The sequence below is a fragment of the Buteo buteo genome, chromosome 23 (assembly GCF_964188355.1).
Source record: "Buteo buteo chromosome 23, bButBut1.hap1.1, whole genome shotgun sequence".
NCBI lineage: Eukaryota > Metazoa > Chordata > Aves > Accipitriformes > Accipitridae > Buteo > Buteo buteo.
The window spans coordinates 8,651,984-8,679,895 of NC_134193.1; the positions used below are offsets into that span (position 1 = coordinate 8,651,984).

A 27,912-nucleotide genomic window follows, 5' to 3' on the forward strand; every position below is an offset into this window, starting at 1 on the left:
TCAGCAAGGGCGAGAAACAAAACGGTCCTTGTTAGCCAAGACGTATCGCTGGGCCCCTGACAGCACATCTGGGCTACTGGGTTTTTCTCCTTGGCGTACGAAACGGTTGCAAGGGGAGAAACGCCGCCGGAAGCATGGGGCGAGAGCAAAGCCCCCTTTCCAGCGCCCTTTCTGGTTACCCGGGGATGCCCGGGAGAGCTGGAACCCTCCCCGGCAGGCCAGGCCAGGCCAGGCCAGGCAGCTGCCCGGCAGGGGAGCGTGGCAGGGTTTGGGGGGGCCCACAGGCATGGGCTCCCACCACCCGGGAGGGCCGCAGCCGTCTTGCCCCAGGGGAGACCACGGGTGCTAGTGAGTAGGCTGCCAAGGGAAGGTGAAGACCAGCAACGGCTTTCAGGGCTGGCACTTTTCCTGTAGGAGGAATAGCCAGACGTTTGCCATTTCAGAAATAGGCTCTGCCGAGATCGACCACCATGAGATGTGACGTCTCTGGGAAAGCACAGATCCCCAGTGCTTTTGTTCCTGTGAATAGACTGCCAAGGAAAGGTGAAGACCAGCAACAGCTTTCAGAGCTGGCACCTTCCTTGTGGGAGAATTAGCCAGATGTTTGCAATTTTGGAAACAGGCTCTGCCGAGAATGTTGAGGTGTTGCATCTCTGGGAAAGCACGGTTCAGCAGGAAGCTTTTGCCTGTGACTAGCCTGCACAGGGAATGTGAAGAGCTGCAACAGCTTTCAGGGCCTGCACCTTCTTTTTGGGAGAACTAGCCAGACATCTGCCGTTTCGGAAACAGGCTTTGCCGAGAACGAGCACCATGAGATGTTGTGTCTCTGGAAAAGAACAGATCCCCAGTTATGCTGTGCCTGTCAATAGGCTGCCAAGGGAAGGTGAAGACTAGCAATAAATTTCAGATCTGACTCCTTCCTTTTAGGAGGCTGAGGGGAGACCTTATAGCTCTCTAGAACTACCTGAAGGAGGGTTGTAGTGAGGTGGGTGCTGGTGTCTTCTGTCAGGTGGCTGGAGATAGGACGAGAGGAAATGGCCTCAAGTTGCGGCAAGGGAGATTTAGTTTAGATATTAGGAAAAATTTCTTTACTGAAAGGGTTGTCACACATTGGAATAGGCTGCCCAGGGAAGTGGTTGAGTCAACATCTGTGGAGGTACTAAAAAAGCGTGAAGACAGGGTTCTCCATAACATGGTTTAGTGGGCATGGATGATGGTTGGACTCGATCATCTTGAAGGTCTTTCCCAACCTAATTGATTGTATGATTCTATGCTCCTTTTCTAGATGATGGAAAGCGTATTCTGCTTTCCCTGACTCCCTCATGGCCCCTTTGTTTTCAGCAGGCTTCCCACCAGCGCCTCTACAAGCCTGTTCCTAGGTGCAACTGAAAGCAGAATTTTCTCTTTATTATTCCCACACCTCAGAGGCAATTCTGCTTTCACTGAACTGAATCGTAATTCTTGAGTAAAGATGATGTTTAGATTCATCTGCAGTGTCACAGTAGAGTTCATGAGGCTCTGCCCATCTTCAGTAAACGTCAGCTTTGTGTTGTGGTTTTCACTGAAGTCACATCTACTGAATTGGAGAAGACTCTTGGGAGAAAATAAACTGATGACCGAAGTATTGAACGATGGGCTTGGGAACAATAGATGTGCATGTTTATAGAGTACACCTCTTTCAGTCTCCCAAGAAGATTTTTTCTTCTCATAACCTGAGTAGGATAGAAATCTTTTTGGTCTGGTGGATTTGATATTTTTAACTTCACTTTTTATTGTGTTGCAAAAAAATTAATGAGCACAGTCTTACCATTTACATCCCACAGTGTTACCCGCTGGTCAGAAATGTCTGAGGCTTTCACATCTATTCCATACCTCTGCTAACACTGTGCCAGTCTTGATCTGGTCAAATGAGAGCAGCTACTGTGAATAACATTCTCAACTTCCCCATCTCCTCACTCTGGTTTTCCTCTGTTTCTCAGGCATGCTTTCTAGAGACTGCATATAAGGGTGAGAGATTACTAGAACCCTTTCTTATTCCTAAAGGCATCTGAAAATTCTGTTAGGAATTACTTGCTGTAAAATTATCTCCTGAAGTCATCGCAGAAATATCTAAGATTTTGTAGAAATTCTTTTGAGGCTTAGGAAGGTATGATTCTTTTCTTATGCTGAGTTAACAAAAGTCTCTGTAGCCTTGGTCTCATCTTCTTTAATGCTACATTTGAGAATTAGTGGTTCTCCCAAGCAGGGTGCCCTGCTGTTGAATTAGCCAGGCACAGCACAGAACCCTTGGTCTGGCCATGGTGAATAACACTTTTTTGGATTGACTCAGATCAGTATGGTAAGTTTATGTTATTTCAAGGATTTGCTACAATGTCTGTGGCTCTTTTGACCCAGTACTGCAAGCCTTTTAAAGCCATTCACTATGTTTTTTTCCTTTTTCCCAATGAACACTGCAGTGTGAGACTCTGTGGAGCACAGGCTTATTGCACTATAATATAAGGTATTAATACAGCAGCAAAGCAGTCTTCCTTGCTGGAATACCTACCCTCCTTCCTACCACAATAACATTGTCTCATAGTGTGTGTCCTGGAATGAAAATGCTAATAAATGCAACATGAATATTTGCTAACTGCAGGTATTTTTACAGTGCTGATCCCTCTAATATCGAGGCAGATGTAACGATACTCACCTGTGTACTTCTATGAGTCTGTGCAATATTTAGTTTGTTAATGGACTGGAGAGTAATTTCTGATGATGATTCATGCATTATCAGAAAGGGAAAAAGTGGATGTGGAAGTGGCAGGAGTGGGAGCTTAAGTTTATAAATAATGGTAGCATCTGACAGTTCATATAGTCTCAGTGGAAACTGTTTGGGAACAGTGCTAAGCACTGGATATCAGTGAATGGTCAGAGTAGGGAGAAGTAGGATAAGGAACTATGGCTTTATTCACATTATCCCTTCAGTTGACTTAAGTAAGAGTGGATGAAAACCCTCTTGTAAAGAAGCACTTTTGCATCTTCGTCCAGACTTTGAGGGTTTTTGCCTTCTTATTTATACTACTGTACAGGCTTTAAAATATTTTCCTGTAGAAAAGTATATCGATCTATGTGTTTCTTATTGAAGTGTGTTAACATTAACTATTACATAAAGAAGCTCTATTGTATCAGAACCACTAGACAAATATTGTTACAGAACTGTATGTAAGTGGTGGTATAATTTAACTACGATTGCTCAGACAATTATAGCAGGTTATTTTTGTCAAAAGAAGTGGTGCTGACTTGGAGTTGCTAGCACTTATGCAAGCTCATTTTGTGAAGCATAAAAGCATGGGTAAAACAAATGTCCTAAAGGTGATGGTAGGATGGGATTCAATCTGAGCCTTACATGCCAGGTGAGATTTCACAAATCAGACAACCAAGTAGGTGACTTCCTTGTGAACTGGTATGTATCTGAGATTAATTTAGGGACTAATGCCATTGGGATTAACTTCGGGACTAATGCCATTGCACAGTTGTGGCCTGATTGCACATTTTCCTTAAAGATATTTTTAAATAGGTTTCAATGCAATTTGTACAAATTCCTGTTTCCTCTGAGAAATATTAAGTTCTCGTAAAACTAAAAAAGGTGCCCAAAGCTGAAAGAGCCTTAGCTTTCAAACAAAATCAGTGCTTTCCATGGGAAACATCCATAGACTCTTTAAAGATGTTTTTGTAGAGCCCTTCAGTCATCCTCCTCAAAACCACTCCTTTTTTTTCTAAACAGCTCCATTGGCAGTGTAATTGCTTCGACTGCCAAAACACGGTTTTGAAATCCAATTGCTAAACTGCTGTGCAACTTTGGACAAGGCATCTTTAATTTACTTTCTGTCAAATTCCAACAAAGTGGGAAAAACTATTTCTTTTCCTCTATTCACATTCTGAATGAGAATAGCGTAGTTCAGCTGGAAGGGACCTACAAGTCCACCTGCCTGACCACTTCATGGCTGACCAAGCATGGTATTAAGGACATTGTCCAAATGCCTCTTAAACACTGACAGGCATGGGGCATTGACCACCTCTCCAGAAAGCCTGTTTCAGGGTTTGACTACCCTCTTGGTAAAGAAATGTTTCCTCATGTCAACTCCGAACCTTCCCTGACAGTGTAGTAGCAAATGTCCCTTAGTGCATTGGTAAGGAATGGTGAGGAAACCATGCATGTTCTCTACATCTCTGCAAAGTTCATGCAGAGGGAACCAAACCCCTGTCTTTCACCTCTGGCATCACCACAACCAAATGAATATATATGGTATAAATGCCCTTATTGACATAGTCTGAAGGTATATATCAATTTTGGCACCAAGATACAAAATGACAAGAAGAGTACCTCTCTTACTCTTTCAGTACTCAAAATACTAAATCCTAAAGGAAAAGGAGATTTGCCAGGGTTTAGATAAGATCTGAACATCTTCCCGCAAACTGAGGTAGGCAAATAACTCTTTGAAAGGTTAAAGTCACAAATAAGCTCTGAAAGTTTTACCCCGTGGCTGAAGCACGTTTTGTATCCCGTATAAACACAGCCAAGGGATGTGTTTAATAGAGAGGCTGTGCATCTTGGTTTCAGTTGGACAAGGGCATGTGATGGCAATAGCAGCAATGGGCTATTTTTACAGTTTGGAAGAGTTGTCCTTTGCCTGGCTGTGCTTTGGTCATGGATCCAAAGGTTCTAGGTCTGAATACGACCAACCTTTCCTTCCACCATACCAGTGTCACCGCTGCTCACTTGTTTCTCAAAGCCTGACTTATTTCCATGGCACCGACAATCCCAATTGTCCCGACCCAATGTCGGGGAGGGTTGTTAAATGATCCCGAGAGCGGGATTAAGACACAAACAAGGTCAAATGCTGTACAACCTTACAACTTTTATTTCCTACAAACAACCAATAACTGCGATAGAACAGAGTGAGGAAGAAGGGAAAGAGACAGACCTAAGCAAGAGAACAGAAGAGGGGTAGCAAGACTAGTTACCACCACCACGAAGCCAGCAACGTCCTGTGGAGTCAGTTCCGATGCCAGTGGTGGGGGGTCGGGTTCCTCAGCTCACAGTCAGGTACCTTCCCAGATGTTACAGTCCTTCAGGTGTCTTCCAAGTCCGGGTGTTTTCCACTCTCGCCAGTGAGAGGGGAGTACACAGTTCTTTTATTGTTCCAGTCCCCACGATTTCTCCGAAAAGTCCACCCATTTCTACAGATTCTGTGTGCCACCCCTTGTTCTTCCATGAGTGCATGCCCAGGTGTTCATGGTGGTTTCTCACCTCTGTTCATGGACAGGCACAGCTCGGCAGTTGCGGATGTGGTGGCTTTCTTCGGGGACATCTTGTGTGTACTCCCCTGTAACAACAGGATGTCGAGGCGGCAGCGATGTCAAGTCAGCAAACCAACACAGTCTCTTACACCAATCTATGGCTCTGGTTACACTTTGGCTTTCCTCCAGGCTGCAGCTGTTGAAATCACCCCCCTTATGCCCCAGGAAAAGGGTTTGAGTCCAGCCAGATCAAGTCCCTGGTCCTCCTTGCTGTAGGGCCTTATGGACATTAGCTCTGGCACAGAGGGAGGGACTCAAGTCCTGAGACAAAAGTTTCATTCCTGAGATGAAAGAGGTAAAACTTTTAACTTCCTTCACAGAGACTTGAGTTCTGCAAGGATGTGCCATGGAAACAGGTGTTTTCCTACACCAAAGGAGAAAAAGAGCTATAGAAGTGAAAGGAAAAATATGGTAAAGAACACAAAACAATTCAGGACTTCTTTCCAAGAAGGTGACCTTACCATAAACAGCATGCTCTCTACGTCTCTGCAAAGTTCATGCAGAGGGAGCCAAACCCCTTTCTTTTACCTCTGGCATCACCACAACCAAATGAATATATATGGTATAAATGCCCTTATTTTCATAGTCTGAATGTACATACCAATTTTGGCACAAAAGTACAAAATGACAAGAAGAGTACCTCTCTTACTCTTTCAGTACTCAAAATACTAAATCCTGAAGGAAAAGGAGATTTGCCAGGGTTTTAGGTAAGATCCAAACATCTTCCCACAAAGTGAGGTAGGCAAATGGGATGGAGGGCTCGAGGCTGTTCAGGTGGGATATGCAGGGCAGGTGAGGTGGAGGAGTTGCACTGTATGTAAGGGAGAGGTTTGACTGTAGAGCCCTTATGGTTAAGGATGATGTAGTTGAGGGCCTCTGGGTGAGGATTAGGGGGATGGAAGACAAAGTGGATATCATGGTGGGTACCTACTATTGCCCAGCCAAGATACTTGTTGAAGACGGTCACTTGACAAATAGGGATGAAGAAAAAGCAGAGGGATTCAATGCTTTTTTTGCCTCAGTCTTTAATAATACTGATGGACCTTGGGCTGCCCAGTCCCCTGAGTTGGAAGACCATGAGTGTGGAAACAGTGACTTTCCATTTGTGGACAATGAAATTGTAAGGGACCAGCTGTATCAGCTGAATGTTCACAAGTCCATGGGACCTGATGGGATTCATCCGAGAGTACTGAAGGAGCTAGTGAATGGATGTTACAGCAGGAACCCTCTCAATCATCTACCAAAGGTCTTGGCAGTCTGGGCAACTGACTGGAAGCTAGCCAATGTTATTCCAATTTACAAGAAGGGCATGAGGGAAGACCCAGGAAACTACAGACATGTTAGTCTAACCTCAGTACCTGGAATAATTATGGAGAACAGCATACTGGGTGCTATTGAAAGGCATTTAAAGAACAAGGCAATCATCAGGCACAGTCAACATGGGTTCACAAAGGGAAAGTCCTGTTTAACTAATTTAATATCCTTCTATGATAAGGTCACCTGCCTAGTGGTTGAAGGGAGAGTGGTAGATGTAGTTTTTCTGGATTTTAGTAAGGCTTTTGATACTCTCCTTCCCAGCATCCTTCTGGACAAGTTGTCCAACTGCAAGATGAGAAGGTAGAGGGTTCACTGGGTGAAGAACTGGCTGGGCAGCAGGGCTGAAAGTGTTGTAGTGAATGGGGCTACATCTGGGTGGTGACCAGTCACCACCAGTGTTCCTCAGGGCTCGATTCTAGGGCCAGTTCTGTTCAATACATTTATCAATGATCTGGAGGCAGAAGTTGAATGCACCATTAGCAAGTTTGCTGATGATACCAAACTGGGAGGTGCTGTTGACTCTTTCGAGGGACAAGAGGCCTTGCAGAGGGATCTGGATAGATTGGAGCACTGGGCAATCATCAATGGCATGACATTTAACAAGAACAAATGCTGGATTCTGCACCTGGGATGGAGTAACACCAGACATATATAAATTGGGAGAGGAGTGGCTGGAAAGCAGCCCTGCAGAAAGGGGTCTGGGGGTGCTGGTTGACAGGAGGCTCAACAGGAGTCAGCAGTGTGTGCCCTGGAAGCCAAGAGGGCAAACCACATCCTGGGGTGCATCAAACACAGCATAACACGGTGGTCAAAAGAGGTGATTATCCCTCTGTATTTAGCACTGGTGTGGCTTTACCTTGTGTATCGTGTACAGTTCTGGGCCCTATGATTTAAAAAGGATGTGAAGGTCCTTGAATGCATCCAGAGGAGGGCAACAAAGTTGGTGAAAGGGCTGGAAGGCATGTCCTCTGAGGAGCAGCTGAGGACATGGGGTTTGTCTAGTTTGGAGAGAAGGAGGCTGAGGGGCAACCTCACTGCTCTATACAGCTTCCTGAGGAGGGGAAGTGGAGAGAGAGGCGCTGATCTCTTCTCCCTGGAACCCAGTGCCAGGATGCATGGGAATGGCTCAAAGCTGCATCTGTCAGGGGAGGTTCAGACTTGATATGAGGAGGCATTTCTTTGCCAAGAGGGTGGTCAAACCCTGGAACAGACTTCCTGGAGAGGTGGTCAATGTCCCATGCCTGTCAGTGTTTAAGAGGCATTTGGACAATGCCCTTAATACCATGCTTGAACTTTTGATCAGCCCTGAATTGGTCAGGCAGTTGGACTAGATGATCGTTGCAGGTCCCTTCCAACTGAACTCCCCTCTCCCTCTCCTCTGCAAAAGGTTAAAGTCACAAATGAGCTGTGGAAGTTTTCCCCGTGGCTGAAGCATGTTTTGTATCCTGTATAAACAGGACCAATTGGTGTGTTTAACAGAGGAGCTGTGCAGCTTGCTTTCAGTGGGAGAAGGGGATGTGATGGCAATGGGCTAGTTTTGCTGTTTGGAAGAGTTGTCCTTTGCCTGGCTGTGCTTTGGGCATGGATCCAAATGTTCTAGGTCTGAAAATAACCAACATTTCCACACAGCAGCGTAACTTCCACTCACTTGTTTTTAAAAGCCTGTGTTATTTCTATGGCGGTCTTCTGGCACCATCCATCCCAGCCTATGGCTCTGATTACACTTTGGCTTTCTTCCAGGTTGAAGCTGCTGAAACCATCCCCTATTATCCCCCTGGAAAAGGGTTTGTGTCCCTGGTCCTCCTCTCTGTGTGGCCACATGGATGTTACCTGTGGTGCAGAGAGGCGATGGCTAATAGGGCTGGTCTCTGGGCTGCAAGGTTGATTTCTTCCATGGCCTGAGAGAAGAATAACAGCACCAGGTTTGTCCTTGGGACCCAAGTGGCAGAGGAGGCGTCAGGGACACCCAGCAATTGGGCCCAGTGCATGGCCCCCAAGGGCAGGGAGAGACCCCTTTGTGTCCTGGGCATAGGGACTGCCTCGAGGGCAGAACCCCAAAGGCTTTCCTCTGAAGGATGCTGGGCAGAGGGGCGACGGACGGGACTGTGCATGGGGGGGCCATGTCACCTCCATGTCACAGTGCCACCACCCAGCAACGCAGCAATCACAATGCCCTGGGGCAGTATAAAAGGGTCAGCCTCCTGTGTACTACTGCCAGAGCTGGCCTGGGGGCAGCTCAAAGACGTCCGAGAGGAAGTCCTTGAGGAGCTGGTGGAATTACTTGGCAGGGGCTGAGGGAGGAAGATGAAACTGGACAAGGCTGCTGGAGGTTCTCTGCTGCAAGGCCAGCTCCCAGTTGGGGCCACATTCAAAGCCTATCTGATGGATGGAAATCCTGCTTCAGCCTTCAGGGAACAGGCACAAGCTCCTCAAGATATGAGAAGAACCACCACTCCCTGGAGGTGCCCGAGGCTATCAGGCTTTTTCAGCTGGATAGCAGTGGCCAGACAAAGGGAATGCCTTCTTGAGAAGCACTGCAGAGCTCGCCATCCTCTTCCCCTGCAGAGTCAGGGGCAGCAGCCGTAAGAAGTGGGATGCAGAGATATTGCCAGGGGTCCCAGTGCTTTGGAGCAACTACTGGTATCCCGCCACTTGTGGGAAGGATTCTTGCCCCCCAAGGTTGATCAGGCCAGGGGCATTTGGCCACTCTCAGAAGCCCCTGAGACGGCTCCAGGTTGAGGGAGAACAGGGCTTGGGCATCTCCTGGGAGGCGTGACCAGCCTGTAGGACGAGGAGGCAGGTCTTGCTCACATGCTCAGGGAATAGCTGATCCTCAGCTCTGGGGTCAGGAAGGAATTTTCCACCGGGGCAGATTGGCACTGGTCCCCAAGGGTTTTTTGCCTTCCTCTGCAGCATTGAGCATGACCACTTGTCAGGGCTCCTCTGGTCCATTTTGGCTAGGTTACTGCCTGCTGCTCGTGCACCACGAAGATGGCCTCTCGAGACGTGTAGCTGGGGGAGGAAGGCTTTTTTCCCCCCCACAGTGGGCTATCAAGTGTCCCTGGGGTTTTTTTGCCTTCCTCTGCAGCACTGAGCACAGCCCTTTGCCAGGGCTCCTTTGAGCCATTTTGGCTAGGTGCCTGCTCCTCGTGCTCCACGAAGGTGGCCCTTGTGCCCTGCATCCTGGGGGAGGAAGCTTTTTGGCTCCAAAGGAATCTCCCAGCGGTTACTTCTCATCCTCTGTAGTACTGAGCACAGCCCCTTGTCAGGGCTTCTCTGAGCCCTTTCAGCTAGGTCCTTGTCCGCTGCTCTTGCACCTCCAAGGCATCACTTGTGCCCTGGCTCTCTCGGGCTCTCTGGTCCAGTGCAAGTATGTAGCGGGAGCGAGCTCTGCTCTTCCCTTGGCTTCACTTACCCAGGGATTCTTGCTTGGGCAAAACAGCCTGTGCTTGGAAGGGCTCCAGGCTTGCAGCCCCATCAGGAGCCGCCACTTTTCAGCTCTCCCTGCGTGCAATATTGTATGCACACATATTGTTTTCATGCATCACTGGCCAAGAAGCACAGAGGCGGAGCAAGTTCTGGAAGGCAAAAAGTATGCTTGTCATCACTACATGTCATACTTTTGAGAATACCACACACCTCTTCATCTTTATCTTCTTTGTCGTCATCATCTTTTGTGTGTGGTCGGTCCTGATCCTCATTCTTCACATTCTCACTCGTCAGGAAACAGGGACTGCTTGGCCTGTATTCCTGCTGCTACTTTCTGTAGGTCTGTGACTTTCCTTTGCCAGAGTGCAAGGGATGGTTTTTTCAGGCTCAGCTGGAGAATGCACCAGCCTGCTCCTGGCTACACATGCACATTGTGTTAATGCTTGTGAGCATCGGCTCTGAAACAGATTCAGAAAAAAACCATAAAATAACATTAAATAGCATTAAAAAAATTTTCCTGTTTCCACTTGTAACCTTTGTGTTATGTGTCCTTGAAAGTGGTTTTGGAGCTGAAAAACCCCTGGCATTTCAGGCAAATAAAGGTCTTGTTATTTGACTCATGGTGAGCGCAGGGAATGGAAATAGACTAGACTAGAACAGAAGAGTTATGCTATGTTGTGCCTAGAGTTCTGCAGGACAAGCTCTGACTATGGTCTGAGCGCTCCCTCCAGGAGAGCAGCTCTCTGCAGTGCAGGTCCCAGGCCCATCCAGTTGACAGAGGCAGGGACAGGCACACCTACAACATGGCTCAGGCAGGGACTGAAGGCCCCAGGCTGAGCTGAGACAGGCCCCCGTGCCCTTGGCAGGAGATGGTGAGCATGGGTGTCCCAGGGGAGGCCGATCCCAGCCATTGAAGCCTATGAGCAACCCCAGGACCCTGACAGAAGCAGACTTGCATGGCTCATATGCTCTCCTTTAGACAGTAATGGTTGGCCATCTTGGACACAGAGTTTTGGGCCAGATGGACCTTCTCTCTGATGGAGTACTGTTGTTCTCAGGCTTGTGTGTTTGGGCATGTTTTTCCACAGGAAACAGGTCAGACATTTCTAAAAATGAGTCCAGGGAGCAAAAATAAAATCCAGGGGTAAGGAACAGGTATTATCCACCTCCAAAAGATTTGCAACCCTTTAGGTGAGGAGCATGTCCTGCTTCAGACTGAGGGCTTGATCTTTGAGCCTCACTAGTGCCAGAAATGCGGGGGTTTGCCATCCTGTGGAAACCGAACTAAACTGGATGAACACAGAAGATTTTCAAAAACCATACTTCACACTTGCTTTTTGCAAATTTGTGCAGATGGTCCAATTATCTTGAGACAATCCAGAGCTCTCACCCCTATCAGAAGGCACATGCCTCCTTCCCACAACATGACAGAGCCAGTGCCTAGTCTGGGACATAGTTACCCATTGAATGCCTTCTGCTAGTGCAGGGCTGGGAAGAAATGTCATCAGAGATTTCCTCAGCATGCACTGGTAGGAAAAGGAGGAGGCAGAAAGTTGAACAGCATAGCATAGCATAGTTCAGCTGGAAGGGACCTACAACGATCATCTAGTCTAATTGCCTGACCACTTCAGGGCTGACAAAAAGTTCAAGCATATTATTAAAGGTATTGTCCAACTAAATGCCCCTTCATCACTGACAGGCATGGGGCATCAACTGCCTCTCCAGGAAGCCTGTTCCCAGGTTTCACTCTTGGAAAAGAAATGTTTCCTCATATCAAGTCTGAACCTCCTCTGATGCAGGTTTGAACCATTAATTAAATAACTCTACTGTAAGTCACTTGAAATTTGTCCTTTCATTTAGGCATCATCCTATTATCTACAGCTATGAAATAGATAGTGACTTGGCGGTGTCACAGGGGCATACAGGCAGCTGTCTGTATTCTGTTACTTGATGTTCAGTGTTTGAAGTCAATGCCTGAAGTTGTGAGCTTGGTTCAGTAAAGTGTATGCGTCTTCCTCAGGACTTGACCTGGTGTCCCTGAGGAAAACAGATTGTTTCTGCTGACTCGCAGACTTGAAGTCAGGGCTGTTGCACTTTTAGTGTCCACCTGCGCAAGGGGGCTAGTTTTGGAGTGATATGATGATGTATAACCACATTGTAACTGGTGACTATATATAAGGGCTATATCCGAGTAACAAGTCAGTATTTAAAAAACACAAGAGCTGCTGAACTGAGCCAGACTAAAGCATGTGCAGTCCAGTGGTCTGTCTCAGGTGGTGGCCAAAAGTGCAGGGTGATGAGCCTATTTTTTAGAGCCTTTTTATGGGGGACGTGCCTTTTGGATTAGACGATCAAGCCCAGGGACAGATGTGTCCCATTCTTCTACTGGGAAGAGATAACTTTTCCAGGCTCAGAAAGAGTAGAGAGTGGAGAGAAAAGAAAATTGGTACCTCAGGGAAAGTACTGAAGTAAGAAGCTTCTGCAGAGTATCACCCAAATTTCCTTCATATTCCAGTCTGCCCTAGCGAGACTGGGGTATCTGGGCATCCTATAAAAGCAATTGCTTACGGAAATGTCATACAGGACACAAACACCTGTTTTTTTTTCTGCATCCCTGCTTCTAGGTGGGGAGCATGGCCTCTCAGCTATGCAGGAATGTACCTGGATCTTTGTACAAGGGAAGTATAGCTAAAAAAGGGTAAGGGGCGCAGTGTGAGAGACAGATGTGCTTGGGTTCATCCAGTGATGGCTGTACTTCCAACGAAGTTCAGGGGAGCACAATGAGCAGTGGAGGAGTGAGTGAAGAAGCTCAAAGACAGAGGATTGCTGGTGGGCAAGGGTATGCAAGTCAGGAGAATGTCTTGCTACCACATCTGGTACCACTTTCATGTGTCTGGTCGCTGTGCTATTGTGCATAAGATGTATTTACTAATGGAAGTGAGCTGGAAGTCATGGTAGCCCACATGGGCAGAATCCTGTTCTACAATCCATCCATCTGTCTTAGATTCACTGCACAGAAATATACAACCTGGAGCAAGCTTTCCAGATGTATAGTTACCCTCAGGAGAAAGATGCAAGTGGGTTTGCTATAACGGGAAATCTGTTAGAGCTACCAGAAAACTCAGCTAAATGTAGAATATCAGCCTGGACATTTCCGGGTTTAAAAAAAACACAAAACAAAACAAAAACAAAGTCATATTCCAGAAGCCAGAAGGTAGCTTCATCATCTTGCAGTGGAGAAGTTTTATATACCTATATAGTTCCTCTTCCATCATCTCCTGATTCACAACTTTTCTGACAACCATTTTCAGGCTCTTAGGAGGCAATTATGGGTCTATCACATGCTGTTGGTGACTGGGTGTGCCAGAGGCATGTGTATGGCCAGGGAGGCAAAAGGGCTGTGCTCTTTGTACTCTGAAGACTGGCATGGAAGAGGTTGGGAATGAGCGCAACCTAGAGCTTGTGTGATCAGAGCCATTTGTTCTGTGAAATGGGAGAGCTGGAGGATATGCAGTCTACAGAACTTATGTTGGTAGTTTGCATAGATCACATAAGATTGTGTCTTGTTTTGAGGTTAAGAATATGTTTAACGTAGGTCTTGGTGCAAGGAAGGTGGTTTTGGTCCAGGCAGTTGCTGGTGTTTGCTCCTACTTTCCTTCATCTCCACAACCCAACATTAGGGCCATTCCAGTCTTTAGGTGCCAATATAGCCAGAGTTTGCAAGTTCAGTGTTTGTATCTCTGCCTCTAAATGAAATGTGGCTGATGCTCAGTAGGGTATTGAATAGTTTTACTTCTTTTCACACAGATATTTTGCACCTCTTTCTCTGTTGCAATTCCCCTGGGTCCACCTTGCCCTTCTGAAAGCATATCTGTGGCTGTTGACGAGACGCAGAAGCTCTGAAATCTGTGCATGGAATCAGAGTCCCTTCAGAGTGAGGCAGCAACTATCTTCAGTTGTCTGAGGGAACAAAGTGTTTTCTTTTCCACTGCAGAAGCAACTTTCCCATCACAGATGCAAATAACCTACAGTGTAAGGATCCTTTCATAAGGAAAAGGAATCATTAGTTGTGTACAGTGTTTCTCTCCCAGATAATGAAGAAGGACAATGTTTGCTGTACAGTGTTGTTGCCAGGCAACAGCAGCAACAAAAAGCCATTAGGAGTTATTTCAGGAAATGCTGCTGATAGCATGTTTCCATACATTCTGTATGGTATGTCTAAATATTTTGATGGTTTTAATATTTTGTACCAGCCATGGAAACTGGTTTGCTGCTAGGTGACTGTAAAAGTGAGATTTGGTAAATAATTATTCGAAATCTTACACTAACACTATGATTGAAACAATAGACAGAAGTATAGCCAAGCAATGAACTAGTAGAGGTAGTTACTCATAAGTTTTGCAGTTCTTTGCTCTTATGACTAGATGTTCTTGTACGCTAGATGAGAACAATGTTGAAGCTGATCACGTGATTGAAACTGCTTTAAGCTTCAAGATCAAAGAACAAGGACAGCCAGCAAGAACTTCAAATGGGTAGGTGGTCACAAAAGCAGCCCTTCAACTCAGATGGATCTTTCATTGCACATGATCAAATGTAGGCAGTACTATGATAATCAGTTACAATCATTTTTATGTATATGTATACTAATCTGATTAATATGCAATTAGTTAGTCTATATAACCTGTTTGTACTAAAGCTGTGGCATGCGTGCTATGTGGAACTATCCCCCGTGCATCCAGCGCTGCAATAAAGAACGCCTGCTTTCTAAAACTCCAAAACGAGTCTTAGAGAGTTTCTTCGACCAGCTTTTCCATATCACAGCCTCTCAGCTGCTTAATGGCAAAATATAGATGATGTGCTGTTTTCTGTCAGTCTTGATAAGTCAATATTACAAAGTAGTATATTTTTCTTTGCATTGTACTAGAAGTTTGACAAAGGATCTTTGAAAGCTAAATTGGCTGAGGGGGCGTACTGGTGAATTTGATACCTCCATTAGAAAAAGGTGGCAAGCTGTAGGAAATAGTTTAACAGGGCAGACATTAAAAAAATGAAGCACCAGAAGAATTGCTCAAACTGGTCTGAGTTAGGGAATTTCAGGTCATTTTAAATTAAGGACAACCATGGGAGAGAAAAAAAGAAACAAAACAAAGGAACAAACACCTCAAAATTAAGTAGAAAGGAAGACACTACTTAAAAAGAAGGTTTTTTTTTATTGCTGAGAAAAATTCTGTCTACAGGAAGACATTCTGAATTGAATTCACTGAATCTGAATTGAATTAAATTCAGCATTTGCCATACAGGAAAGGGATTACTACAAAAAAGAAGCTGTAACTTACATAATTACTAGTTAACATCCTAGCATCACCCAGCTGTATCCTTAACACATTACATTTTTAAAGACAAGGTAGTAAAATTCTGTATTCTAAATTAATGTGATTTTTTTTCATGTTTAAGTCCTGCAGTGTTACAGCTGCCATATTACCCATGATTTGTCCTTGTAGTTTGATGTCTTGGCTGTTCTATTCTGTTCTGTTCTGTTCTATAATAGTTTGATTCTATTCAGAGCCCATACTGGTAAGCATGTATGTTTGATATAACTTAACCTCCAGTGGGACTGACCCCCTTGTCCCCAACACACAGGGTTTTAAATGTATCCAGATTTAAAAGTCCCATCCTAGGCAGCCACTAAAAGACAGATCACAGAACTTCTGTGAATACAGTAGTTCTGTGTCCATCTTCACATTTGACAGATTTCTCATTCAATATAATTAAAATAGTATAATTTCCACCATGCTAGTCTTCTGCTATTAGCATGTGGTCTGTGTAATGTGGCCTCATTTTTATCAGCACAACTGTGGTTTCCAAGAACCACAGGAGTGTGGTATCAGCAATTCCATGCATAAAAATCAGAAATCTCATTGATTTATCTCCTAATATACAGATAGAGGTGATTAAGAGGTAGACTTTGTATGGAAAGCTATACTCTGCCTAACTTATTAGAGCTGTTGTGGTCCTTCAGCCTGGAAAGTTGTCTATTGATGTCCACAGTAGCTAACCTTAGTCTTAGAGAGTATTTCCTTTGCTCTGCACTCACCTTAAAGAGTCTTCTCTCTTGAAACTGAGATTAACAACACAGTAGCAGGTCTCTTAAAGCTGGTGGGTTTACAAAACCCACAGCTATTCAAATGAATAAACTGAACTGAACCTTTTTATTTAAATTCCTTCATAAAACACATTTTACTGGTCCATTACAAGGAAGACATACCCAAGTGAGTACACATACACAAACCACTGTACTTGTATAGTAATAGTAATTAACCAGCAATCCCAAGCACTCCTGCCTATGCCACTCATTCCAGGATTTCCCTCTGCAACTCTCACTGCAAGTGAAGACTTCATGACAACACATGCAAGGTGATAGGCTGAACACCAACTGAACATCCACACTGATAGCAGTATTTAAAGAATGGTAGTCTAGAACAAAGGTAGAAGTAAAATGAAAGCACTCTATTGTTTGTTTAGGGTTTTCCTCAAGCTGACAGCATGTTTGCAGATCACAGTGAAACTAAATCAAAATGGCTACAACATAGAAATAATGTTCAACAATAAAGAAACAAGAGACTGTAGCTTATCACAGGAGTCTGTGGGGAACAGACTGCATACCATCTGCAAAGCCAGCCCCTGGAAACAGCCCCCAGAAAAGCCAAGTGTCCTAGTGAGAAACATGCCTAAGCCTTTACCAAACCAACATCCATATCCTGTCATACACTAGCACAATGTGTGCTTTAGTGTACTCATGACAATGGGTCTGGAGATGTCCATTCTGCAACTGGCAGGCAGACCAGATTATATATGGCCAGAGATAACAAAGCCAAGCTGGCAAACTTAAAAAAACCCTCACAGAACCCACTGGAATACTGCAGAGAAGAACAGGGACACTCAGAGGCCACTGTACCACAATGGTTATTCCAAAGTTAGAACATAAAATGAAGAGTGCTTGGCTAAGGCTTTCAGTGGGACTGGGAAGCAGAATGTTAGATCTAAGTGCAAGCTGGGCTACATATTTACACTCTTTTTAAAGCATTTAAGAATCCTTTCCCAATAGCTAGTAAGTTTCACTGAGGTTTCATCCATTTCTGCAAGTCATCACTGTGATCTATTTGTAAAATCTTTGTGTGCTACTTTAACCTTATAGATTTTATTTTAGTTCACTTTATGTTATTCTGGCTATTTCTGCATCTTATGCTATTATTGATCCCTCTCAGTTCAACACAAATGCTGCCTCAAAATTTCTGTCTTCAAAAGTGCCCCAGTTCCTGACACCTATGTTACTTCCTCCTGATTCTAATACTGAGACAAAGTTCAGAAGCCTGTGAATTCCCTACGGTAGGATAAATGGATGACAGAATTCACTATCCTTGAGCATTTCCAGTATTATTCAAAATTCTGTTAAAACACAGGTCCAAGAGTAACATTCAAATTGTACAATTCTTTCCTGCAATTTCTGGAGAAATGTAAGCTACAAAATTTGTATGGTCATATTTCTTAGCATTTGCATGCTACTCTAAGGTACTGATGTCATTAATGGGTTTAAAACAGGACACACTGCTTCCCACAAGAAGACTGACTATTATGCAGACTCTTATGACAAAGTCTGAAGCTGAAAAGGAGTGATGTGATCAGAGCAGAAAAAGAAGCTAACTGCAGCTGATAAGTCTGTGTAGACTAGAGAGGAAAATTAGAAAGGAGAAAAATGGCAAGGTGACAACAGTTTTGGTGAGGAAAAAACCAGGCACAGTATTTTTGACTAAGAACAGTCAATACCTGAGTGCAGTATCTCTGCCCTACCTCACTTCTTCCACATGATAGCTCCCTCCTTTCTTCTTTGAAACACGTGTATGAATGGGTGAATCCACTACACCAACAAAAGGGGGCATGGAGTGGGCTGGGGGGGAGGAAAATCAGTATTCTGACTTGAGAATTAGAACACTAGTCACAAGATCCACTTCAATTAAACGTCTGCTTGGCTCTGTCTACTGTACAAAATGTGAAGATACATAATAAAATGCATCTTTGGTCAACAAGCTTCAGAAGCCAAGAAAAAAGGAGCCAAGTTGCTACATCACAGCCAAGAGGAAGAAACCATACAGATAATTTACTCTTAATTCCAGCTTCTGACAAGCCACAGACTCAGAGGTTATGCTGAACTATAAAGGTAACAATCTTATATTCAGAGTTCAGTTCCCAAGTGTGATACATCTTTCTGCCCCAAAGACTGGTATTCAGAGACCTAGATTCTAAGTCCGATTTCACCACACATTTGAGCACTGCTGAGGATGTAACTCAAATCATCTTAATTGATATATTCATTGTTGCTTCTCTAATAGCAGAAGAGCATTGATACAATGGAAGTCTCAGGAAAGAAACTGAGAGTAAGTTGCCATTAGAAATGAAAATACACTAGATGTCCACAGTCACCTTTGCATGCATCCTGTTTTTTGCACTAAATACAAAGCAATTCCAAGGTTTTTCCCATGAAAGAGGAGCAAGCTCTCTCAATCACTCCTTAACACATGGTAATAGATCTTGTACAGGGATTTACCAGGAAGGAACTGACAGGCACTAAACTCATATTCATGTTTTCTTCACAAAGCCTTGTTCATTCTCTTTAATGTTTGTAGAACCTCTACATCTCCTTACCAAATATGTAGGAGCAGTTTTTATTAGGAGTTACCTTTTCAGACAGTAACACTGGAATTATAACAATAAATTCTCCTTCACACCAGGTCATGCCACTCTTAATCTTGAATTACTCTTAGGCTTGAACTAACATGTCTTGGATCTTCTCAGCTCTTCTTGATCCCACTCTTTCTCATTCAGGATGACATGCTCATGGAGCTTCACTGTAATGTGTTCCAGTAGCAATCGGCGTGTTTGAAAAACTTCCTGCTCAGATGCTGACAGTATGTGGTATGGTGTATGAGCAATTCTCTTATCCTGCAACATACCATGAGTTAATCTACCAATGTATAGGAACACTAACACACAAGTGTTTCAGATTTAAAGCCAACCCATTCCAAAAGCATAGCATCACACCTACTGGATCCTGACTTGGAGCTCATTCTGTGATATGGGGCACAGGACATGTCCAGGTTAGACGTTCTAGTTGTTCCAATTACCAGTTTGGTGAGTGCTCAACAAGTTAACTAAAACAATTTTCAAATGTTTCTTCAAGGAGGAATCAGAATAATTTGGGTTGGAAGAGACATTTAAAGGTCATCTAGTCCAACCCCCCTGCAATAAGCAGGGACATCTTCAACTAGATCAGGTTGCTTAGAGCCCCGTCCAACCTGACCTTGAGTGTTTCCAGGGATGGGGTATCTACCACCTCTCTGGGCAACCTGTGCCAGGGTTTCACCACCCTCATCATAAAAAAATTCTTCCTTATATCTAGTCTAAATCTACCCTCTTTTAGTTTAAACCCATTGCTATTACCTTGTCCTATTGCTACAGGCCCTGCTAAAAAGTCTGTCCCCATCTTTCTTATAAGCCCCCTTTAAGTACTGAAAGGCCACAATATTGACTCCCCGGAGCCTTCTCTTCTCCAGGCTGAACAACCCCAACTCTTTCAGCCTGTCCTTATATGAGAGGTGCTCCATCCCTCTGATCATCTTCGTGGCCCTCCTCTGGACCCACTCCAACAGGTCCTTGTCTTTCCTGTTCTGAGGACTCCAGAGCTGAATGCAGTACTGCAGGTGGGGTCTCACCAGAGCAGAGTAGAGGGGCAGAATTACTTCCCTCAACCTGCCGGTCACACTTCTTTTGATGCAGCCCAGGACACAGTTGGCTTTCCAGGCTGCGAGTGCACATTGCTGACTGTCGTGGTTTAACCCCAGCCAGCAACTAAGCACCACTCAGCCGCTCACTCACTCCCCCCCCACCCAGTGGGATGGGGGAGAAAATCGGGAAAAGAAGTAAAACTCGTGGGTTGAGATAAGAACGGTTTAATAGAACAGAAAAAGAAGAAGCTAATAATGATATTGATAACACTAATAAAATGACAACAGTAGTAATAAAAGGATTGGAATGTACAAATGATGTGCAGGGCAATTGCTCACCACCCGCCGACTGACACCCCGCCAGTCCCTGAGCGGCAATCCCCTGCCCCGCCCCCCCCTCCTTCCCAGTTCCTAAACTAGATGGGACATCACATGGTATGGAATACACTGTTGGCCAGTTTGGGTCAGGTGCCCTGGCTGGGCATGAGAAGCTGAAAAATCCTTGACTATAGTCTAAACACTACTGAGCAACAACTGAAAACATCAGTGTTATCAACATTCTTTGCATACTGAACTCAAAACACAGCACTGTACCAGCTACTAGGAAGACAGTTAACTCTATCCCAGCTGAAACCAGGACACTGACTCATGTCCAGCTTTTCATCCACCTGTACCCCCAAGTCCTTCTCGGCAGGGCTGCTCTCAATCCCTTCATCCCCCAGCCTGTATTGATACCAGGGGTTGCCCCAACCCAGGTGCAGGACCTTGCACTTGGAAGCTGCCCTCATCTTGCAGATCTCCTCTCCCAGCACTTCTGGAAGCATGAAAAAGACAGCTAGAGGGCATTACTTGTCTCAATTCCCCATACTGCTTCCCTGTAGTGAGTCCCAGCAAGGAGAGTATAGACAAAATTCCAGAACAAGGCAGGAAAGTAAGGTACCTGGAGTATGATGATCAAGTTTGACCTGTGATTACAGATATAAATTGTTTAATTTATTTTCCTTTTTGAGGATCAGCTGTAATTGCAATCAAAGAAATCACAACAATGTCTACATAGAACATTAGTGTGGGATGCGAAAACCCTTGGCTCTAAGCAGGCTGCTCCGTGAACGAGGTGCACCATTAGTTTTGTTCTTTTCAGAACAACTGTTGATGTAACAATCTGCTTATCATGTAAGTTTTCTTGTTAATAAGAAAGCTATAAAAAAACCCTTATATTAGTTCTAATTAGAACTGTCACAGAATCCCAGGCCTTCTAAAAGTTTTTTTAAACAGATATATCCAGAAAAAAGCATCAGGCAGAAATTTATTTGTTATACTTAAGAGTAAGATTCTTTTTATAACGGATTAATAAATGATTAAGATGACTTTAGTAAATCGATTTATTTATTTAGTATATACATATTTTAGTTATTTTATATACAATATATAACATATAACACATATTTTAATGTATGTTTTATTTAAATATGTATTTTATTCAGGAAATCCATTATTTTAAAGTTTGATCAATAATGTCTGTCATAGCTTATAACACATCTAAAATTACCATAGTATATAACCCATAATAACTTCTCCTGATTTGATTGTAGCCTCACAGAAACATATATTACTTTCAGTTTTAATGCCTGGGTTTCAGATTATTATTAACTCTTTCAATCTAATTATGAACAGAATCTTACTATAATACGTGACAGCAAGGATTGCCTTCACAGGCAAAACTATTAGTGGTATTTAGACTTTAAGCAATTAATGTTTCATTTGGTGCTGAACCGAGTCTCACAACAAATGAAGGGAAAAAGCAAATTTCCATGAACGTTTCTGAAGAAGGCCCTAGACAATTCATAAGGACACAAAAGGCCATGTATTTGAATGGATGCAAATGCACAGTACCTTAAGATACAGGAACTGAAGTCATACCTGATAATATTTATAATAGGCATAGTCAACAGCTGTTCCCACAGTTTTTCTCTGTCCTTCCCTAATAGTAACTGGTGCAAGGATATCTGCGCCAGCTTCAAGGAGCTTACCAACCTGAAAAAAGCAAATCATTACACATCCAAGCAAAAAAGAAAACCTTCCCAAAAAATTGCATTCACACAACAGCTAGAAAGACAAGACATGTCAGAGCTTAACCTCTATTTATGAGACTATTTTGTGCACTGAACCATGCATTTCTTCTGCCCATTTAGAGCTGATGATGAATTGTGAAAGCTAAATGTTTTTTGTAAGTAAAACCTTCTTGCAGCCAGTTGCTATTTGTTTCTGGATATCTCACAATCTTGCAGCAACAAATGAAGCAAGGACAACTAGTGGGGGCAGAGGCAGAACAGAATCCAACTGGGGAAATTGCCTCTGTTCCCAGACTGCTCAGCTGCAGCCTTCCTCACCTCCACTCTGAATGAGATCAGCCCTGTGCTCCCTGGGATGAGGAGGAAAAACTCCAATTTTCACGTGGTCAGACGCTGCCATTGATCTCATCGTAGACAAGAAAGTGCACTCATCAAAAATAGTATTGAGCAATTTACAATAACAACCAAACACAATGCATCTTTCTTCATGTGGATGCTGGTTGTGTTTCTAAACAAGGTAACAGATTTCACAGGTCTGTGGGCACTACAACCATCCCATTTGACTTTAATGTAGTTTTTCCTCTTCTACCCAAGGAGATTATCGTCTTCTTTACTAAAACATGAAAACAAATTTCCATACAAAACTCCTGTTCTTCAGGACAGAAAGAAACAGCATTAGGAATAGACAAAAATTAATTTTTCTGGGGGAAAAAACCCAAACCAGCTCGCCCATTAAAGAGCATTAAAGAGAAAGGGGACTCAATGCATCTGACAAAAATCACTGTTTTTCTGAAGTTTCAAAAATCCAACACCCAGATGATATCTCATCAAAGCAATCCTCTGTGCTGTGTCTTCCTCGGGCAGCTTTGGGGTGTTCTGAAAAAAACAAGCATCACACTCTTCCAGAAAGGAGTGAGTCAAAGTAAGATGATCTGTGTTATAAGAATATGTAAAGACTCCTTCAGGGAAAATATCCTTATCATCAAAAGGGAGATGTTTATAGCTATGGAGAAAGGGGTCTTCCTCAACTGAAATATACTTCTTTTGAGAATTATCATCAATGTGTCTGTAGTGTACTGGATAATCCAAGAGAGAAAAATAACCAGGTACTTCAGTGTAGTTTAATTAGATGATCCCTGAGCCACAAGCTAACGTCCTGACAGCCATCTGGATAGCTCTCAATCCCTGGTCCTAATCGCTCATCAGATTTGTACAGCCCCTTAAGAAACAAGTAAACTTGTTTAGTATTAGTATCAGTCAGAGATCAAACAAGTTGTACAATTAAAGTCTGGTTTCTATTTAAACTAATCTGGCTGGTTCTGGCCTTATTGGTCCACTTCCTGTTGACAGAGTAGTAACTGCTGAAACTACTGAACTTCAGTAACTTGCTGAACCAATCTGAACAGCAAATCCTTCACATTCACTTTGGTCCATTTAATAGCAAACACAAATCTTCCAGCACAAGAACAGTGGAAGGCCCTACATTTAACTACAGTGGGATGTAATGTGTAGATGAAATTTCGTGATGGTTATAGAGCCTGAGCAAGATTTTCTTTTAATTTTACTCTGTGGCCAATTTTAGATTCATTAGCCATGCTTCTACCTTTCAGGCCAGATTCAGTACAGATTTTCCTACCTAATCAAAACGAGCACATCTGACACATATCTGCAGAGACACAGAATCTGGAAATTACAGTTATTTCTTTTCTTACAACAGTAACTAAATTTAGGATGTCTATAGCCTTGCAAGCATGACAAGACATGCCAACAGAAGAGTCTCAGTAGCAAATAAAGTGCTATAGGACAGGAGTTTTAGTCTTCCTGTAAGAGTATCCTCGTTCAGTCATGATCCTATGGTAGGTAAAGCATATGCATTATCAAATTAAAGCAGACTCATGCATAAGGTTCAAGACAGGTTCACACTAAGCTATCACAACATCAAAACAGCTATTTGGAGCAAAAAATAGCAACTTCACATTGAGTTGTTTAGCTACAAAGATAAAGGAGCAGGAGAAAAGCACTACCACTGGCAAGAATAAAATTCTGAGTATGGTTATGATCTGCAACTTACCTGTTTTTCTTTAGCTTTAGATTATACATCATATACTCAAATCAAAGCTCTCCTAAATCCGTAATTAGTGCCACATTGTCAACATCCAGCAAGAATGCTATGTTCTTGTTGATTACCTCCTCAGTGCAAAGACTGTTACGTTGTTTCTCTGTATATCTTAGATTATTTGATGAATTGCAGAGATACGCAGGGATCAGTAGGAACAGGTGGGTGGTGTTCCCCTACACTTGGAACTTTTTAGATATGCTTTCTAAGAAAACAAAGAAGGACTGCAAGCTCTTAGAAAAAAAGATTTCCAGATTCTACTAGCAATGTCAGGTCTGAAAATGATGCAAAACAGACAACTACCAACCTGGACACTTCAGATTGCTGCCTATCTCTACAGTTTCTTAAACTGCAGCATTTTTCCAGTTTCATATTGCTGGCATTCTAATATGCCTTTTGAGAGTACTGTCTAACTAATAAGCTCTTCATCAAAGAAGGAGAATAAATACTGAAATCTTGTACATTAGACACTAGAATAAGAAACTTATCCAGGCATCAGATTTTTAGTTCTGGACAGATAGTATTACATCATAGGGCTGGAAGGAGGATCTGGGGAACTACAGGCCTGTCAGTCTGAACTTGGTGCTGGGTAAGGTTATGGACCAGATCATCTTGAGTACCATTACATGACATGTACAGGACAAGCAGGTGATCAGGTCCAGTCAGCATGGGTTTATGAAAGGCAGGTCCTGCTTGACTAACCTAATCTCTTTCTATGACAAGATGACTCAGTGGGTGAAGGAAAGGCTGTGGACTTCAGTAAAATCTTTGACACCATTTCCTTCAGCAATCTTCTGAAGAAAATGGCTGCTGCTGGCTTGGATGGATGTACTCTTTGCTGGGTAAAAAAATGGCTGGGTGGCCAGGCCCAAAGAGTGGTGGTGAAGGGAGTTAAATCCAGTTGGCATCTGGTCATAAGTGGTGTTCCCCACAGCTCAGTATTGGGGCCAGTTCTGTTTAATATCTTTATCAGTGATCTGGACGAGGAGATCGAGTGCACCCTCAATGAGTTTGCAGATGACACCAAGTTGGGCGGGAATGTTGATCTCCTTGAGAGTAGGAAGGGTCTACAGAGGGATCTGAACAGGCTGGATCGATGGGCCAAGGCCAACTGTATGAGGTTCAACAAGGCTCCGTGCCGGTTCCCGCACTTGGGTCACAACAACCCCATGCAACGCTACGTGCCTCAGGAAAAGTGGCTGGAAAGCTGCCTGGCAGAAAAGGACCTGGGGGTATTGGTCAACAGCTGGCAAAATATGAGCTGGCAGCATGCCCAGGTGGCCAAGGCAGCCAATAGCATCCTGGCTTGTATCAGAAATAGTGTGGCCAGCAGGACTAGGGAAATGATCATCCCCTGTACTTGGCACTGGTGATGCCACACCTCAAATACCATGTTCAGTTTTGGGCTGCTCACTACAAGAAAGACATTGAGGTGTTGGAGCACGTCCAAAGAAGGGCAAGGAAGCTGGTGAAGGGTCTAGAGAACAAGTCCTATGAGGAATGGCAGAGGGAACTGGGGTTGTTTAGTCTGGAGAAAAGGACCCTCAGGGGAGACCTTATTGATCTCTACAGTATTGTTCTACCTGAAAGGAGGTTGTTAATGAGTTGGGGGTCCGTCTCCTTTCCCAAGTAACAAGTGACAGGATGAGAGGAAATGGCCCCAAGCTGCACCAGGGGATGTTTAGATTGGATATTGGGAAAAATTTCCTCACCGAAAGGATTGTCAGCCATTGGAACAGGCTGCCTAGGAAGTGGTTGAGTCACCATCCCTGGAGATAAATAAAAGACGTGTAGACATGGCATTTAGGGACATGGTTTAGTGGTGCACTTGGCAGTGTTAGGTTAACGGTTGGACTTGATGATCTTAAGAGTCTTTTCCAACCTAAATGAGTCTATGATTCTATGATCATCTCCTTCAACGCTTCCCCAGGCAGAAGTTGACTACAGCAGAAGCTAAGATGTTGAAGAGTGCCCTAGCTCAATGGAGATCAAAGCATGATGATTTTGGTCTAAAGAACCTAAACACTAGGGGAACTGTTTAAAAAAAACAACCCACACTCAGATTTTCCTGTACTTATGCTGACTTTGAAAGGCAAGGAAACCACAGTATTAGCACAGCATTTTTCCAGTTACCTGAAATTTTCTGCCATCCTTCCATTCCAGGGTCCCATAGCCTTCTACATGGCCAAGATAAAGAGCTCTTGTGAATTTGGAACCATCAAGCCAGTAGCAAATCCCCTTGCCGTGGCGGTGGTCCATGTAGCACTGTCCCATGTAGCTCTGTAATCCATGACAAAGGACAAGACAACAAGAATGATACAACTGACAGGACAGAAATAAGTGAAATTGCCTCCTTAACAGAGCAGGACTAAAAAGGTGCAAGAAACTGACACATGAAGAGCATGAATCTTACACAGTTAAGAAAGACAGGGCACAGTCTCAACTCCATTTTAGTCATGGGCTTCAAAACACAGCCAGGATTTTACCAATTTCTCTAGAAGCTCTTCCATCATGCAGCAATGAGTAGTTCACACTCCTTCAGCAGATGTATCTCAGCGTTCATATCCTCAGATACATTGCCAAGTGATGCATGGCCCTGGCCCACCATTAGGTTGTCTTTGTAAAAAAAAAAAACATTATTTAACCAAAACCTTCCAAAGTGCTGGATTGTTGCGGAGGATCCACAGGGGACATCACACACAGACCAATGTGGTCAAGCGAAGTCCATTTACTACAACGTTTGACACAGTTATATATCTTATGCGCTTGTGCACGCGCCTTATACAATACTCTAATTGGTACAATACCCCGTTTCACACAACACTATCTTATTCTCTATTGGCTGTGCAAGCTTCTTCACGAGGTGTCCAGCAGTTACTTACCTCATTCTTCAGCATCCAGGTGTTGTTTGTCAGGCTCTTCTTATCTTCTTTTTTCCCAGCGTACAAGGACACAGCGTCCTTGTCTGCTCCAGCATTTTGTAAACTTACGCTTCGTTCCCACCTAACGGCTGGATTGTTCACATGCCTTCGCCTAGCCAAGAAATCCTCAACAATTCCCCCTTTTTGTTTTTGAGCAATCCAGGCTTGCTTAATAACTTGGGATGCCATTTTTCCTTAACAAGCTGAACAAGATAAAATTATTACAATAGCTAAAATCACAATAACTACAATAATGCCCATAATTCTTTGAGCCAACCTGTTATCCCTAATGACCCAGACCATGAGGACTATGAGGAAGATGAGCCATCCATACATTCTTGTGCCATCTTGCTCCGCGAACTCAGTCCAGCAATCGGTAGGTGCCAGCATCCCATGGGCGTCCCCACAGAGGCAACGATGGCCTCACCGTACACCAGCCCGATGCTCTTCGGAAAATCCCGGTATTTATACATTTGTAGAGGAACGGGTTTTAGCACACGTGGCCAGCGGGTGCCAAAAGTCCGCCTCAGTTGCAATCTGACGCATGCGCTCGCTGGCCAGGTGTGCTGCATGAGTCATAGCCATCTTGTCTATTGGTTCATGGGCTTTATGATGCGGTTGCGGTGCACAGAGAATCTTGACCTGTTATGTTAATCAAGATGACCTATACATTAGTTTTTGACTGAGGTGGTATTCATATTGCCACACCATCTATGATGCTCCAGATGATGATGGTCGTGCAAATCGAACAGGAGTCCGTCGTGGGCCTGTATCTGTGGAAACACAATCAACCTCGTTCCCAGGTTATTAATGGAAATAGACCTTACCCCTAATTTTGGCTTTAACTAACTTTTACGTTTACCCCACACTGTCTTCCCGTAATCACACTATGTTTAACCAAATTATGCTTAACACACTTTTTACCTAAAGCAAGTTCT

At 43.8% G+C, this 27,912-nt stretch overlaps 1 protein-coding gene across 1 annotated transcript; it reads right to left on the bottom strand.

Annotated features, from left to right (window-relative positions):
• On the bottom strand, positions 1-27,559 carry LOC142044013 (uncharacterized). Its single transcript, XM_075055960.1, is given in 11 exon segments — positions 1-241; positions 8,488-8,555; positions 16,352-16,507; positions 16,509-16,560; positions 17,935-18,001; positions 18,918-19,083; positions 21,786-21,899; positions 22,748-23,054; positions 23,056-23,156; positions 26,187-26,333; positions 27,446-27,559. Coding segments are annotated over 11 exon segments (1,533 nt in total).
• Positions 27,560-27,912: the final 353 nt, after the last annotated feature.